At 36.9% G+C, this 17,643-nt stretch overlaps 1 protein-coding gene across 1 annotated transcript in view; it reads right to left on the bottom strand.

The window, feature by feature from the left end:
* Nucleotides 1-17,643, bottom strand: part of LRPPRC (leucine rich pentatricopeptide repeat containing) — a 104,906-nt gene that overhangs the window by 29,254 nt on the left and 58,009 nt on the right. The window contains exons 24-27 of the mRNA XM_032411076.1: nucleotides 14,598-14,722; nucleotides 14,007-14,113; nucleotides 3,290-3,358; nucleotides 2,158-2,248 (exon numbers count right to left, since the gene is read on the bottom strand). Of these exons, the coding sequence (XP_032266967.1) occupies nucleotides 2,158-2,248; nucleotides 3,290-3,358; nucleotides 14,007-14,113; nucleotides 14,598-14,722 (392 nt within the window). The remainder of the gene's footprint in view (nucleotides 1-2,157; nucleotides 2,249-3,289; nucleotides 3,359-14,006; nucleotides 14,114-14,597; nucleotides 14,723-17,643) is intronic.

Here is a 17,643-nt window from a genome sequence, read left to right as displayed (position 1 = left end):
CAACAGACAGACATAAAACACACACTTTTTTTTTGCTTAAAGGGAAAAAACTTCTTGGAAATATGTCTGGATCACAAAATATGTAACAAAAATTTGAGACAATCAAACTAGTTGGTGTGCCAACATCTGCACCTGTGTGTAAATCCTTACAAAAGGCAAAGAAAGATCATGCCTTTCTGACATAATAGCCGTCTGGGGCCTAAAATCCCTCCTACCAGGATAACAACGATCATACTTGCTACCTGAAGAATCAAACAGCCATAAATCTAGGCTGTGACCAAGGACTGGACACTCTGCCTCTACAATCCCATCATCACATTCCTGGCACTCATGGTTCCCCCTCTTTAAAAAACAAGGCGGGGCAGTGGGGTGCCTGGGTGGCTCAGTCGTTAAGTGTCTGCCTTTGGCTCAGGTCATGATCCCAGGGTCCTGGGATCAAGTCCTGCATCGGACTCCTTACCCAGCGGGGAGCCTGCTTCTCCCTCTGCCTGCCACTCTCCCTGCTTGTGCCCTCTGACAAATAAATAAATAAAATCTTAAAAAAAAAAAAAGAACAAGGGGGCTAACTACTAAATAATCTCTCAGAACTGGTTAAGCTATCCAACCCAACAACTTTGGACACTACTGTAAGAATACACATAGTAGTGGGGCTGTAATTTATGGCTATATGACCAGTGAGTAATAGTAACAGTTGGCACTGTGCGCACAGTCTCTGTGATATTGAACTAAGAGATGAAAACTTCTAGTTCAGGGTTTTAATTGTAAAACTAAGTTTTTACATATTATTGATGAGATGGGGCAATTTCCAAATTATGGTCTGATTATGGTCTCTAAATAAGCTTCCCTCTAAAATAAGGAATCCAAGTCTGGGATAGAGATGCTACACAAGCCTGGATTGCCTTGTTCTGCCTGAAAACAATCAAAGACTAGAGAGGTGTGTCAAATGACATCGGAGCCAACATAAAGGAGACCCCCCTGGTCAAAGATGGAACAATCTGAGCACCCAAAAGGATAATGATTGCAATAACCTGAAACACAAATATATTTTTAAAAAATTCATGAACTCACAAATTAAAAATTAATGGGTCAACTTTGGAGGTTCCAAAGGCACCAGCACTTAAACTCGGTATTAAAGAGAAAAGGCATTGATCTCTCCCTGTGAATTTATTTCATATTAAGTATAAAAGGAAGCCATAAAACATAATATAGAGTATGAAACATGTAGCGTATAAAACAATCAAAATAATAGGTATATACGTAAAAAGTATAATGGATAGAAATATAGAGAGAAAACACTGGAAGGATGGCCAATTGACAAGTTACTTCTGAGGGGTGGACAAAATGACATTTCCACTTTTGATTCTGTACACTACTGTATTGCTTGAATCTTTAGTAATTTGGAATATACTCATTATATAGCCATTCAATGTAGTCATTTGTAGGTAATAAAATATAAGAAAATGTTTATACTATAGATTTGGTCAAAACTGTATTAGAATATAATCACATTTAAAAAATTGTTTAGTGATGAGTCTGTTTATCAATATGCATTTTTCTGGAAAAAGATCTTTTTTTTTTTTTTTAAAGATTTTATTTATTTATTTGACAGAGAGACAGCAAGAGAGGGAACAAGAGCAGGGGCAGCGGCAGAGGGAGGGGGAAGAAGCAGACTCCCCGCCAAGCAAGGAGCCCAATGCGGGGCTCGATCCCAAGATCCAGGATCATGACCGGAGCCGAAGGCAGAACTTAATGACTGAGCCACCCAGGCGCCCCTGGAAAAAGATCTTATACACATGAACATATTAGTGATTATGTGATTTATAGAAGTGACTGGTAAGTCTACTGGAGGACTTAATAAAAAGAAAAAAATTGGTCTAACCTCAAAAAGTCCTATTAAATTCTGTGGCCCTGATGAAGATTTTTCTCACCTTCTCATTACTGCAGTTAAGACTGTCAGAAATTATGAAAATTGTACAGTGTCTAGTGATACAATATAACATTCTGTGATAAAATTCAATCTGGCCTCTAAAATTAGCCTCTGTTGAAGACCACACATTTGACAATCATCTAGACCTTTCTGATATTCCTTTCTTGCACCTGCCTTCAATAGAATAAATGTCTCAAGATGAAAACATGAGGAATAGTTAGATTACTTACTATATAATTTTAGCAGATTGTAGTACAGCTGGTCTCTATCACATTCAAACAGCTTCTGTGTCAGCTCCACTAATTTTTCTAGAATCGCAACCTTAAAAATAAGATTAACAACAGATGGATCTAGACTGTGTAAAGGATATATTTTATAGTTGACAAATCTCAGTTTAATAATCCTTCAAACAAGCTTTACCCAAAGGGCAGATTAACTTCACTTCAAAAGTTAAAGAGCCAAGCACAACAATGTGAATGTACTTAATGCCACTGAAGTGAACACTTAAAAATGGTTAAAACGATAAATTTTATGTTATATATGTAGCTTACCACAATTAAAAGCAATTTTTTTTTTTAAAGATTTTATTTATTTATTTGACAGAGAGAGAGAGAGAGAGCACAAGTAGGCAGAGAGGCAGGCAGAGGGAGAGGGAGAAGCAGGCTCCCCGCTGAGCAGGGAGCCCGACGCGGGGCTCGATCCCAGGATCCTGGGATCATGACCTGAGCTGAAGGCAGCCACTTAACCAACTGAGCCATCCAGGCGCCCCAGCAATTTTTTTTTTAAAGTTAAAAAGCGGAAGGACTCTGTAGTCAAGAACAAAACATGAACAGTATTCTAGTTAAGGGAACCTCCATGAAGATGCATTTTGAAGAATTCAAAGATATTTGCGGTAGAGGGCTCAGTGAGTATATCCTCTATTATTAATAAGAATACTCCTCCACCCAAGTGTTATACTCCTCTTCCCCTATGGCTTTCACTTGGCAGGATATGAATAGATAGATATCTGCACTGGAAGAGACGTCAAGTAGAAATTCCACTGGGCTCCCATAAGTGACTCCTCTGATTACTAAGGACTGAAGCAGATTTAAATTGCAAAGGAAACAAGGTTAGCCTGCTCAAGCCAACAACTAGGATAAAGCAAGCTAAAATCTTCAGGGCCCAAATTAAAACTTTTAGGGATTCTACTGAACCTCAGGAACAAGAATTAAGTTACTGCTTATTTGGAAAACCAAGATAATGCTGCTTCCATTAATAAGGCTGTATGTCCCGAAATCCCCTAATGCTCATATGACATGTAGAAAGGACACCTGCTTTCTACTCACAGTTTTAGGTGCTCGAGACCAGAAATTAAACACAAACCTGATTACTTGAAATACATCTATCACAAAACCACTGAAGTCTTGTAGATCGAGCTCTAATGCCTGGAGTCTGTAAAATAAAATCATCACATAACACATGAGGTAAGGCTTAGCTAAATGTTAATTTTCCCTCAAAGACAATAGTTCTCTTTCTAATGAATTTGCTGCCTCCTTCCCAAATACTATAATAAAAGAAACCTATAACTTAATACCACAGTTACCAAAGACTTTTAGGATTAAAACAGAGCATAAATAATAACCTATTTTTAGCCAGTATCCAGAAAATTTGGGTTATGTCAAAATGTTGCTTTGCAGGTCAATTTTCATTCCATAAATCTTTAAATATTAAAATGGTTAAACTTTCTTTAGTTCAAAAAGAAACCTTAACTCGGTGAACTAAATCAACTCCAAAAGATGTCAAATTAAACACACACACACTTCAGAGATCCCAATGGATTCAGGAAGCAAAAATTATTGTTACACAAACTTATTAACCATCATCACAACAATAAACCAATGGCTTTTACTTTTAAAAGAAACATGCTTTGTAAAATTTAGTGATAAAAGTATTCGGACTACCACGAATGCTTGCCTACTATCTAAAACTGAATGTGTAAAGAGTGAGGTACTTAAAACAAGCTAAGGACTTAAAATTAGTTCACAGTCTTAGTTTATTTCAATTACTGAGATATATGTTATATCCTCAATCAGAAATTACTAGGGTTTAGTCAGTAACTCTGGCTTCAAAGCACTTACTTTATAATTTTGGATACTGGAATAAAAGGCAAACTAATTCACACGTAATTCCAAGGATTTGTCACTCTAACTATAGTATTTTCATCATGTGTAAGAGGGTTTCCCCATTAAATACTACATTTCAATCACAGTATTATGATAAGAAAACTACATACTCATTAGCCCTGGCTGTTCCAGTCTAGAGGAGGTGCCTCCACTGATTTCTCCACTCAGCTCTGTTGACTAAACCAGGGATCCCTCAAATCTGATCTCTTATTTAGAAGTCCTCATGATTTTTTATTCCTTAAAATAATATTGTACAATGTAAAATTAAGAAACGAAGCAGACACTAACATCTCAGAGCTTTGGCAGAATGACAGAAAAACTGGTACAGTACAAGTTGTAAAAGTGTTCTCATCCTGACTGTGCAAGTATGCGCATTTGGGATACAAGAAATAAATGCTGAATAGATCAACTGCTGAAATATATTCTCAAATATCATTAGTATGTGCATTTGCACACAATTTCTACTCAAGGATTTTCTCACATTACCTCTTTGATTTCACATGCATTACACTGAAAATGAAACCAAATGAAATCAAATGTATACAAAAAGCCCTTTCAAAACTACTGCACCGTCCTCTTTAGAAGAAGGCAAAATGCAAGGACTACATTCACTTATAACTTCAACTTATTGCTGATCCAAATGCCAATGATTTAAATAGCACAACTTTTATGGCAAACGCTTCCTTTTTGTGGCTGATTAATCTGCCTGTCACTGGCAGGACAGCTGACTTATACGGCAGATATTCCTATGTTTCATTTTGAAATTGAGAACTGTTTTCACATTATAAATCTCAATCATCAAAAGAACATCTAGGTCAGATTAACTAAATCTCCTAGGCTTCTGTAATAGTCTACATTTCTGGCTTATCTCTTAACATCTTATTGAATTTTAAGCACTACAAGTTGAAAGTAAAAATAGAAAATGTAATAAAAATATGGAGAAGAATAGAATTCTAATTGGGATGCTATTTAACTTACCAAAAACCAGTCAGTGCCTAAATAAAACAATGAACTTACCTAATTTTTTCTGTTTTTGCTACATATAATCTAATTAATGGACAGTGAGAATAAAATAATTATTGTAATAAAAAACCTGGCATGTTTGTTTCCACCAAGGTTACTGTGCTTCAAAACATTCTTTGGGAAGTTCCAATTTAGTACTAGGTTCACTTGTATAAGAAGAAGAGTAATGCAAAATAAAAAATAATTTTCATTTAATTTTGTTACATTACTCTGATGTAAATTTGCTGTTACCATAATAGGCTTCTATATACACTAGTAAAAAGACCTATCACATAATTACTATCTTTAAAGTAGAAAGAAATGAAGATTCTCCTACTTCAAACTCAAGGAAAACCATCTTAAATTTGACTCAAATAGAAGTTTGTACCTGTTTTGATGTCTCCTGCCATTAATGCTAGAAACGTGAAATGGAAAACAAACGAACAACTCTTCAAGCCTCATATCCTCTACTCAACGTAGCAGGAAGAAAATCAAGTGCATGAGAGGGAGTGGACAAGCAAAAACAAGAACCCAACTATTTATCTTTATAGCTAGAATAGCAAGGGAAGAAAAGGGTCATCATGGAACTTACTAAATCTTTCAATATTTGTCCTTTTCTCTAAAATCTTCAGAGATAGAGGTGCCTGGGTGGCGCAGTCAGTTAAGTGTCTGACTCTTGGTTTCGGTTTAGGTTGTGATCTCAGAGTCATGAGATCGAGCCCCACATCAGGCTCCACTCAGCATGGAGTCTGCTTGAGACTCTCTCTCTCCCCCCCGCCGCCTCTCCCCCCACACCCATGCACTCTTTTTCTCAAATAAATAAAAATAAATCTTTTTTTTTTTTTTAAAGATTTTTATTTATTTGTCAGAGAGAGAGAGCACAAGCAGGGGGAGCAGCAGAGGGAGAGGGAGAAGCAGGCTCCTCACTGAGCAAGGAGCCTGATGTGGGACTCGATCCCAGGATCCTGGGATCATGACCTGAGCCGAAGGCAGACGCTTAACGACTGAGCCACCCAGGCGTCCCAAAAATAAATCTTAAAAAAAAAAATCTTCAGAGATAGACTTAAAGACCATGTCTAGAGTAAGGAGGAAAATATGACTGAGCAAACATGAGCCACTTAACCACATGTTACAGGGGATACTAAAAAGTAAACTAACTCATGGGAGAAGGGGTATAAATTAGCATGAGAACTGACGCCTCTTAAAATTTGGGAGATCAGGGGAAAAAATAGCTTTAAAAATCCTTCTGAATATATAAGACCCATTCTGGCTTATTAAGAAAGGCAAATTAGGATAAAACCTTACATGTGATCTAGTAAAGAACAAAGGGAAAAGCCACAAAGACTGGGAGATCACTGTAATCCAAACTTTTGTCCTAAACACAAAACCATAAAAAGAAGGGTTTTGTTCCTGAGAAGACAGCAAATTCACTCTGGCTACCATGTGATGGAAGGGTAACAGCAGATAAAAAGAGGGAAAAAGAAAATCAAGAAAGAATAATTCTGGAGAAAGGTGGTGGTTCAGATATTGAGGGGGTCAATGGAGATCATATTGCAATATATAATGGCATCAAATTAAAACATTGCATACCTTAAACTTACACGATGCTATATCTTATCTCACTTCTTAGAAAAGATTTTATTTATTTGAGAGAGAGAGAGAGAGTGCACGCACACACATGTATGAGTGGTAGAGGGAGGTAGAGGTTAGCAGACTCCTGCTGAGCAGAGCCCGATGCGGGGCTCGATCCCAGGACCCTGGGAAAATGACCTGAGCCGAAGGCAGATGCTTAACCGACTGAGCCACCCAGGCACCCCTATCTTATCTCAATTTAAAAAAGAGAGCAAGATCACAGAGGTAGGAATGATATAGGAGAACTGAGAGAAAATGTGGAATCAGGACCCGATTTCAAATTCCGTAACTACCACTAACTAAACAAGCTCCATACTGACACTCTGAACTAAAGTTTCCTGCCTTAATTATTTCTCAGAGTTGTTTTGTGAACCTCCTATGAAGATATACATGAAAACCATTTGGAAATAGAAAAGTGTAACTAATAGTAGTTATACTGTTTAGCTTCTAATCTAAGTTTGAACCTCAAAGGAAAAGGCTGAAATGAGAAATGCTAAGCAAATTTATTTTATTTTTTTAAAAAAGATTTTATTTATTTGAGAGAGACAGAGCAATCACAAGCAGGGAGAGCGACAGGTAGAGGGAGAGGGAGAAGCGGGCTCCCTGATGTGGGACTCTAGGATCATGACCCGAGCCGAAGGCAGCCGCTTGACCGACTGAGCCACCCAGGCGCCCTGCTAAGCAAATTTAAAGCAGACTCTTATACTCTTACTCAAAGACCTTTGTGTTTGTACCTGGAAAACTGAGCAGGCCCTGGCACATGGCAGGTACTAAGTACATGACTGCTCAACTGCTCAAAGGGCTAAGAATAAACATAAATATTTCTTTATGGAAACCTTTAGTATAGTTATTTAACATTTCATATCGTAATTTAACTCTTTTCATACTTGTATGTATCATCCCTCCCTGGACTTCATGTCCAGTCTTAAAACACAAAATGAATTATCCAAACAATGTTAATTTATTAAATGACCTTGCAACACTTCCTTCCTGGGAGATGACTGAAGTACCTTAAAAAATACTTGCCTGGAAAAATAAAGTCCTTTCTTAAGTGAGAAAATACCGTCTTATTATATGCCAATAAACTGGACAACCAAGAAGAAACATAAATTCCTAGAAATAGGGGCGCCTGGGTGGCTCAGTCATTAAGTGTCTGCCTTCGGCTCAGGTCATGATCCCAGGGTCCTGGGATCGAGCCCCGCATCGGGCTCCCTGCTCCACAGGAAGCCTGCTTCTCCCTCTCCCACTCCCCCTGCTTGTGTTCCCTCTCTCGTGTCTCTCTCTGTCAAATAAATAAATAAAATCTTTAAAAAAAAAAAAAAAAAAAAAAATTCCTAGAAATATATAACCTTCCAAAGCTGAATCAGGAAGAAATAGAAAATTCGAACAGATCAATCACTAGCAATGAAAATAAATCAGTAATCAAAGTACTCCTAACAAAGAAAAGTTCAGGACCAGACAGCTTCACAGGTGAATTCTACCAAATGTTTAAAGAAGAATGAATACCTATTCTTCTCAAACTATTCAAAAAAAATTAGAAGAGATGGGGTGCCTGGGTGGCTCAGTCGTTAAGCGTCTGCCCTCGGCTCAGGTCATGATCCCAGGGTCCTGGGATCGGGCCCCACATCGGGCTCCCTGCTCCGCGAGAAACTTGCTTCTCCCTCTTCCACTCCCCCTGCTTGTGTTCCTGCTCTCGCTGTGTCTCTCTATCAAATAAATAAAATCTTTAAAAAAAAAAAAAATAGAAGAGAAAGGAAAGCTTCCAAATTCATTCTATGAGGCCAGCATTACCCTGGTTAAAAAAAAAAAAGAAAGAAAGAAAAAAAATACCATCTTATTGTATCATAATTTCTAGCAGAAGGAGCATGGGACTAAACCACAGGAGGCCTGGGCTTTAGACCAAATCTCTGCTATGATGAACCACAGAAGAGGTATCACCTATAAGGACAGAACAAAATTTGTCTTTATGCATCAGGGGCTTTAACAGTAATGACATTTCACTTACTTCTAAGAAATGATCTTAAGTAAATAATCTGAAAACCAAATATACCTATATCTATAGGTTAAGATGTGAGTTATGATGATTTCTTTTAAGTAAAAATTTTTCTCAAAAGAAAAATGGGCAAATAAACTTTAGTTCACTTATACTATGGAATGATGTGGTCATTAAAAATAATGATCAGAAGAGTTCTCAATTACACAGGCATGGAATGCAGAAACAGTGATGTAGGGTGAAGCTATGGTTTGGTTTATTTCAATTATATATAAAAGAAATATGCACTATATAAAGGATAGAAAAACCGCAGAAATGATTAGATGAGTAATGGGATTAACAGTGCGTCTTCATACTTGGCATATTTTAAAAAGGAACATGTGTAAATTTTACGTGAATCTAGTCACAAGGGAAAAAAGTCACATTGATCATCATCACTGGTACAACACAGAATACAGTTCACAAAATATTGACCTGATATTATGTAAGTTTGTAAAAATAAGTTGTGAACATTTCCTCAATTTCATTCCAGAATGTGCCAGCAGAACACTGAGAGGATCTAGGTAGGGAGAGTTACCCTGCAGAGGATGAGACTGCAGGAGAGACAAAAGGGTTGACTTCAATATAGGGAAGACCGTCACATAGAAGGAAGGGAATAAAACTAACATTTATTAAGTATTTAATAATGGACCAGACACTTTGAGTGTTATCTGATAAGAGTCCTAAGAGACAGAAAAAAGATAAAAGATGGAAGCACTTTCCTGCCTCAGGGCCTTTGCACAGGGAGTTCCCTCTACCTGAAATGCTTTGCCTCCACTCCACGTGGCTGGCCCCCAATTCATCCTTTAGTTCTCATCCCAAATGACTTCCTCAGAAAGATCAAATCTGCAATAGGTCTTTTCTACAGCAATTACTGCAGTATATAGATTCATTTTTTTTTAAGGTCTTTCGCTAAGACTAGACTGTAAGATGTAAGATGTCATCAGTAAGTATTTATTATTGGGGCGCCTGCGTGGCTCAGTTGGTTAAGTGTCTGCCTTTGGTTCGCATCATGATCCCAGAATCCTGGGATCGAGCCCCATGTCGGGCTCCCTGCTTAGTGGGGAGTCAGCTTCTCCCTCGGCCTCTCCCGCCTGCTCGTGCTCTCTCTCTCTCGCTCTGACATAAATAAATAAAATCTTAAAAAAATAATTATTTATTATTGAATTAAGGAAGAGAGAGAGGGAAGAAGGAGACAGGCAGGGAAAGAGGAAAGGAGGGAAGAAGGGAGGCAGGGGAAACTGGTCAAACAGGATAGACCTTGAGGGTATTATGCTAAGTGAAATATGTCAGGCAGAAAAAGACAGATACAGTATGATCTCATATGTCAAATCTAAAACAACCAAACTTCTAGAATGGTGTCTGCCAGGGGCTCAGGGGAAATGGGGAGATATTAGTCAAAGGGTACAAACTTCCCATATAAGATGAATCGGTTCTGGGGACCTAACGTACAGCATGGTGATTACAGTTAACAATACTATATTATACTATATTATATTATTATATTATATATTATATACGATAGTATATTACAAGGGTGCCTGCCTGGCTCAATCAGAGGAGTGTGTGACTCTTGATCTCAGGGTCTTGAGTTTGAGCCCTACATTGGGTGCAGAGATTACTTAAATAAATAAAACTTTTAAAAAAAGTTATTAATAATAAAGAGAAACAATATTATATACTTGAAAGTTAAGAGAATAAATCTATATATCATATATTTATGTCTATATACCTATTATATTGACCTATATTTTTTTAAGTGCTCCAAGCTGGGCTTAAACTCCTGACCCTGAGATCAAGACCTGAACTGCAATCAAGAGTCAGACACTTAACCAACTGAGCCACCCAGGTGCCCCACTAAGACAGTAAATCCTACATGTTCTCATCACAAAAAAGAAATGGTAATTATGTGAGGTGTTAACTAATGCTACTGCAATAATCATTTTGTAAAATGTAAGTTATCAAATTAACACGCTGTATACCTTAAACTGACACAATGTTACGTCAATTATATCTCAATAAAGCTGGGGAAAAAGAACTATTTAGAGATTTCCTCTTTCTACTTCTTTGCTTGACCTCTAATACCTGTAATACTCTTCCCAGCCCTATCAAACTCTCGAATGTTAAAGAATACCATATGCATCAACCCCCACTTCATGCTCCATTTCCTCCAGAAAGTCTTGCCTAATTTCCTTCACTGGGAATAAGTTCCATCCTTGAACTCTCAGAAGTATTCATACTTTTCTTATAGCAGTTAACACTTCTCAGTCTCATATAGTAATTATTCTCACACAATAATCTCACATTCAAGGAGCTTCACATTAGCTCTTGGTCTGATTCGCTTTTAGTAAATCTTCGTCTCATTCACTTTTCTCTCTTTCTTTCTTTTGGAAGAACACACTTTTTCTGAGTATAAGAATTTATATGCTCATTACAGAAAACTCAGGAAATACAGAAAGGTATAAAGTAGAATAGCAGCTGTAAGTCCACTCTCCTGCAATAATCCATGTATGGAAATAAAATGTAAGACAATATTAAAAATGTATTATAGGGGCGCCTGTGCGGCTCAGTCGTTAAGCATCTGCCTTCGGCTCGGGTCATGGTCCCAGGGTCCTGGGATCGAACCCTGCGTCGGGCTCCTTGCTCAGTTTGAAGCCTGCTTCTCCCTCTCCCACTCCTCCTGCTTGTGTTCCCTCTCTCGCTCTCTCTCTCTCCATCAAAATAAATAAATAAAATGATAAAAATAAAAATAAAAATGTATTATATATAATACACGATATATGTACACCAGCTCATTTAAAAAACAACACAAGTCCTATTACACACTGAATCCTGACTCTTCTTTCTTCATTTAATGTGAACATTTTTTATGACTGGCTTATCTTATCTCCCACAGTGCTTGAAATACAAAGAAGCTTCACTTTATATTTTGCTTTGGAAACTCAACCCTAGCAAATCTACCCATTGATAAGACACTATTGCATTTTTGAGAATGATAAAAAAATGTTGCTCAGCATTTACAATATTCTTTCACATGCTGATACATAGTTTATTATTATTATTATTTTTTTTTTTTTTAAAGATTTTATTTATTTATTTGACAGAGAGAGACACAGCGAGAGAGCGAGCACAAGCAGGGGGAGTGGGAGAGGGAGAAGCAGGCTTCCCGCCGAGCAGGGAGCCCGATGCGGGGCTCGATCCCAGGACCCTGGGATCATGACCTGAGCCGAAGGCAGACGCTTAACGACTGAGCCACCCAGGCGCCCCATAGTTTATTATTTTTTATTACTCTTTATATTTTCAATAATCCTTAGAAAACTACAAGAGAGAATTCCAGGTCTTGACTTTTAATAGTGAAAAAAGCAAGTTCCCACTCAATTCAAATCCAACTAACCATTAAAAAAAAAGAAACTGGAAATGTGCTTCAGTATATTCCCATGTATCACACACCTGCTGTCCTACCCTAGAATACCGCAGGGGTTCTGTAAAGCCATTCTTTATCCTTTAAGCAATTTTGTACACATCCACTATGAAAATTCTGTCATCAGTAGACAGCATCCCTAAATGATTACATTCAATGATGTTGCACTGGCAAAGCTTTAAAGTAATTAAGAGGCAGTTTTCTCTAGCCTATTCATGTGACAGCATGTACCTTTATGCTTAAGCATCATATTGTGAATTATGTGGGGTAAAGCAGATAACGCAATCCCTACTTTTAAGGGGCAAAGAGAATTAATATTATTGATTACTACCATAATCCAGAAACATGCAAGCTGCTTTACATACATTATGTGATTGAATCTTAAAGAAAGATACTATATTCCCTTTTATAGAGAAGGAAGCTTAAAAAGGTTTAGTAACTGTCCATTACCACACTAGCAAGTAGATGGCAAAAGGAGAGCTCACTCTTATGCCTTTGGCTCTTCCTATTATGTCTTGATTATCGCATAACGAGACACACATGATTTCCTACTATAGAGCCTCTCGTCACTATTATGTGAATACCTGAGCTTCATTTCCCCTCTGATCAGTGCCCTGCTAATACTGATACCAGGCATACAGAGCAGCAGAACTCAAAAAGCAGACAGCTTCCCGCATTTTCAGATACACCAGGCACTTTTAATGAAAGAATTTATACTATTTTCTAGAGAACATAAATAAACTACTTGAGCTACAGAAGTACCTGTCCAAGATAGCATGTCCCACTTCCCTCTGACAGGAGGACAGACTGAGTTGTAAGACAGATAGACCAAGAAGAACATTCTGAATCAATTTCACAGTCTTCCCTTTTCATACTTCTCTCTTTTTTGAAAAACATCAAGAGAAACTAATAATTTTCGGGGTGTATGCCTACATTTTCAACTTCATGATAAGCAGTCATCAATACACAAATAAGGAGGCCAAATACCACCTTTGTGTCCTATCTACCACGGGAACTTTTGGAAAAAAACATGGAGTAATAATGGCAAAGCATGATCTGACAGAAACAGGATTACTGATATATATTTTATTTATTTCACATTAAATAATTTTTCTTAAGGTAATGGATCTATCCTCTGTGGAATGTTTTATTTAGAGGAAACAGAGCTGTTTAATAGTGAAGTTAATCATAATTTGGACAGACTTTATAGTTGCCCTTTGACTTATCAATTTCAGTAAGCAAAATTTCAATCAAGCCTAGATACAATACACTAATCCTAAATAGGCCAGGTTTGTCACCTACCATTTCCCATAAGCTGCTTACCAGAGTTTAAAAAAAAAGAAAAGGAGAAGAAGAAGAAATTTTAAATTAAATGCCAAACAGTTGCAGACGGCACTTGTTTGGCTGATTAACTTGCAGACAAGCATTACAAATAAATCTGAGCATGGTCTGCAGCAAATTAAATTCCACTGCTTTTAAGAACAAAGAATTCCTTGGCAAAGAGGATTAGCAACTTTACACCCAGGAATGCCAGTTTAATTTAATTGTTCCACAATCCAAGATTTAATATGCAAATATCATTTTGATACATAACAGTGAATTTAACAAAGTGAGGAAACAAATTCAATATACAACCAGGCTGCCTTTTCTGAACTGTAATTATATACAATAAAGAAGTTGGCCGAGTCCCCCCTCCAGCCCCCATTATCGGGACTGAATTATATTAACATGAATCAGAACAACCGTAATTAAAGGTTAAAATTTTTAAACATATTCCAATTAAGAGTCTAAATAGCTGTACAATTAGAATACTGTAGTTAAAAATCATACCTCAATGATCTTCTTGGCCTCTTTGTAATTTCCTGTTTGTAGGAAGGCGAAGAAGAGATCATATAGCATCGTCATTTCACCTTGTTCTTGGCTCACAAAGTTCATTACTAGAGAGTAGAAGAAAAAATATAAAGAAACACAGTATCACTTGAAGTTCTGGACAAATAAGAAAACTTTAAAACAAATATTTACAATAACTTAAAGACTAGCACTGTCAACCAATTTTCCATCACATTCTTTATCTAACAGCATACATTTATGACAGTAAGTACCTAAGACTAGCTTCAAAGAGAACTGGTGAGGATAAAGGGGGAAAACTCCTCACCAAGGCAGATCACCAAGAAGTAGAGCAAAAAATAATAGAGAGGCAAGTTTGCAAAATGAACAGTTATTAAAATCAAGGATACCTGACAGCACTGAAAATCTACCTGACATTGTCCTTTTTACTTTAGAAATATAGCAAAGTTCCCGTGGATGTGCTTCCCTTCCTGTTAAATTTTCTCTTCACAGCAATGCACTGAGATTAAATAAGCAAGAAGGGAAAAACAACTACAGAAAAACAACTACAGCAAGATACTGGAGGTGACCAACCTTTCTGAATTAGATCAGTCTCGCCTTTGTCTATCAGTTTACATAAGATATCATGAATCCTTGGTAATACTTTATACTTTGCATAGCAGTCGATGGCGACTTCAAGAGCAGCACCTAAGTCATCCCTTGGAAACATCAAAATATGAACAATGAATAAAATATATCTAGAGGTACAAAACGAGCAGTCAAAATGTACACGACTGAGCTTTAAAAAAGCCAAAATGGAAAAAGACAATCCTTATATAGTATAAATAAATGTTCTGAGTACAGACATCATTAACAGTTCCCTATTTTCCCTCCTTCATCTTTCATTATTTCACTTGCTAAATAGCACTTTTTATTTTTATTTTTTTAAAGTTGGGCATGGAGCCCAACATGGGGCTTGAACTCATGACTCTGAGATCAAGACCTGAGTTGAGATCAAGAATCGGATGCTAAACCGACTAAGCCACCCAGGCGCCCCTAAATAGCACTCTTAAAAAAAGTCCAAATAAATAAAGGCATTCTCTGAGACTATTATAAATAAAGTCTGATTTCAGGGGTGCCTGGGTGGCTCAGTCAGTTGAGCGTCTGACTTGGTTTCAGGTCAGGTCATGATCTCAGGGTCCTGGGATCGAGCCCCCACATCAGGATCCACATTCAGCAGGGAGTCTGCTTGCCCTCTGCCCCTCCCCTCCGTTCATGCTCATGCACCCACACGCTCTCTCTAAATAAATCTTTTTTAAAAATCTGATTTCATATGTTAAGTTGTCATAAGAATACATTATTTCTAAAAACACAAGGACTACTATCAAATATTTTTTCTAACTACTTATGTGTGTTTACAGTCCTCAATAATTCTAGATTTGGGAAACATTATGAAATGTCTATCAGCAGCTACCAAGGAATTTTCAAGTACTTTCAACTTTATCATCCTATTTTTCATACTGCCACCTCTCCAGACAAGGAGGAAATAATTTCAGGATTCATATATACAGAAACTTATTGTGGCTAAAAACTCAGACATTCTTAAGATCGATCAGTGAATTCTAGGAGAACCCTCATTAGAAGGCAAGCCCCATGTTGAGATTACTTAAAAATAAAATCTTAAAAAAAAATTATTTCCCACTGTAAAGTCAAAGGTTCTCTTCTGTGGTAACAAATTAAAAGAAAGATATTTTCATTAAGTCAGAATTTATTAAACAAGAGTGTGGAAATGCATTCTTGTGAGTCCTCAAAAACTACTTTTTCCTTTAAAAGGAAAATGACAGTATGAGAAATACGTAAGACCTTGGAAAAACTGTAGAAGTTATGTGATCCAATTCTACATGCCACCCTCCTTTATTTTTAAATAGATGAGGAAATCAAGGCATGTAAAGATTGAATAATTAGCCTAAAGCTATTAGGGTAAACAGAGGAAGGCACTGCTTTCCCACTTCCCACTTTCAGTTGACTCTGTCTACTCACACATTATGCTCTAGCAAAAACACTGTTGCCTGTTTAACCTAATAAGGTGGTGCGATGTGGAATAAGAAATTAAAGATTTTTGAAAAGAAAGTATGAAATACAGAAAGAGACACATGATTAGTGACAGTTCTTAACAAGCTCTGCGGAGAAAACACCTTTCTCTCACATGCAATCGTTTTCAAGAGGAGGAAAGCATTTTTAAAATTTCTGTTGAAGCCCTAACATTTTGGTCCATTATACAAATGTTATGTTGCCTGAGACTGAATTACTATTTTATCTAGATTAAGATTTTAAGCTGTACTAAAAGGAAAATACCACGAAGAAGTGTTAATTTTATTGCAATAATACTGACACAGTGAAAGCGAGACGATCCTGCCAGAGCTCTACCTTATCCCCTTCCTAAGCCCTGTTTACAGTGCATCTTCTGGCACCCCACAGAGTCATTTGAATTTTTGTCATTTGGGGTGAAGACTAAATTACAGGTTAATTTCAAAACCGCAAGTAGATGTTGCAGGCTAGATTACTGTCATACAAGAGAAATGCTACAGTAGCTACCACATATGATATAAACCTTTATATAATCAGTATTTCCCCTTGCTTCAGACACAGGTTCGGTTGTTAGCCTTCTACAATTCCATTTAACGAAAAACTACTACGATATTTTCAAGAGAACAACTAACACATACTGATTTTTTTTAAAGGAGTATGATCTGCTTTTTCAGATCAATTCCCAAACTAGAAGAGTATGTCTCAACTGTATTTCCCCTACATTAGGTCAAAGCTATCAATAAAGGAATGAATAATTGTTCTGTCAATCAAAGAGACATGTTAATAGTCTTTGGTCTCCAAATATATGCTTCTGAAGATTATACATGCTCAGAACAACAACAGAAAAGACAAGAATAGCAAAATGGAAATAATTCATATATTTGTTAGTAATTTTAAGTACTACAGTCACTGCTCTCAGGTTGCCAACAAAATGAGTTAGAAATCTATAATGAAACATTTCATAGATAAGTGGACTGACGACAGAAATGAACTAATGAACTGGGGAGAAAAAAAAAAAAGAAATGAACTAATAATCAGTCCCTTCTTCTCAATCCCTATCTTCTACATTCTGACTTGTGCTTGGATCACGTCATATTAAAAAGAGATAAAAATGTCCATCTTTCATGTAATATGTCATCATTAATCTTTCCTACTAAAGCTTAAAAACTTGGGTGATGAAAATGAAAAATATGAAAAAGTATCTAAAATTGACACTGCTATGAAAATAGTTATGTACTCACAGGACTTTTAAATTTCAATCCCACTTGATAAGTACTAGCTCGGCTATAGCCATATGATAAATTTCAGAAGTGGTGATGAAAAGCAGATTATCACAATGGCTGAACTCAAGGAACCTGTGGGGGTTCCCTCCCAGTTCTAATTCTCTAATGTGAGGTTCTATGAATTTGAGCTTATTAGATTTCATCAACTCAAATGTTTCAGACCGGCGGAGAAAATCATCACGTGAAAGTACCACTTCTACTAGGCAAGATGAAGTCAGCAAGAACAGTAAAATATCCAAAGGAAAAAGGTGGAAACTGCTTTATATCCG

This window comes from Phoca vitulina, unplaced genomic scaffold (genome assembly GCF_004348235.1).
Source record: "Phoca vitulina isolate PV1807 unplaced genomic scaffold, GSC_HSeal_1.0 scaffold12, whole genome shotgun sequence".
In the NCBI taxonomy this organism is placed as follows: domain Eukaryota; kingdom Metazoa; phylum Chordata; class Mammalia; order Carnivora; family Phocidae; genus Phoca; species Phoca vitulina.
Note: the sequence above shows the minus strand (reverse complement) of the source record. Positions and strands in the feature narration are given on the sequence as shown.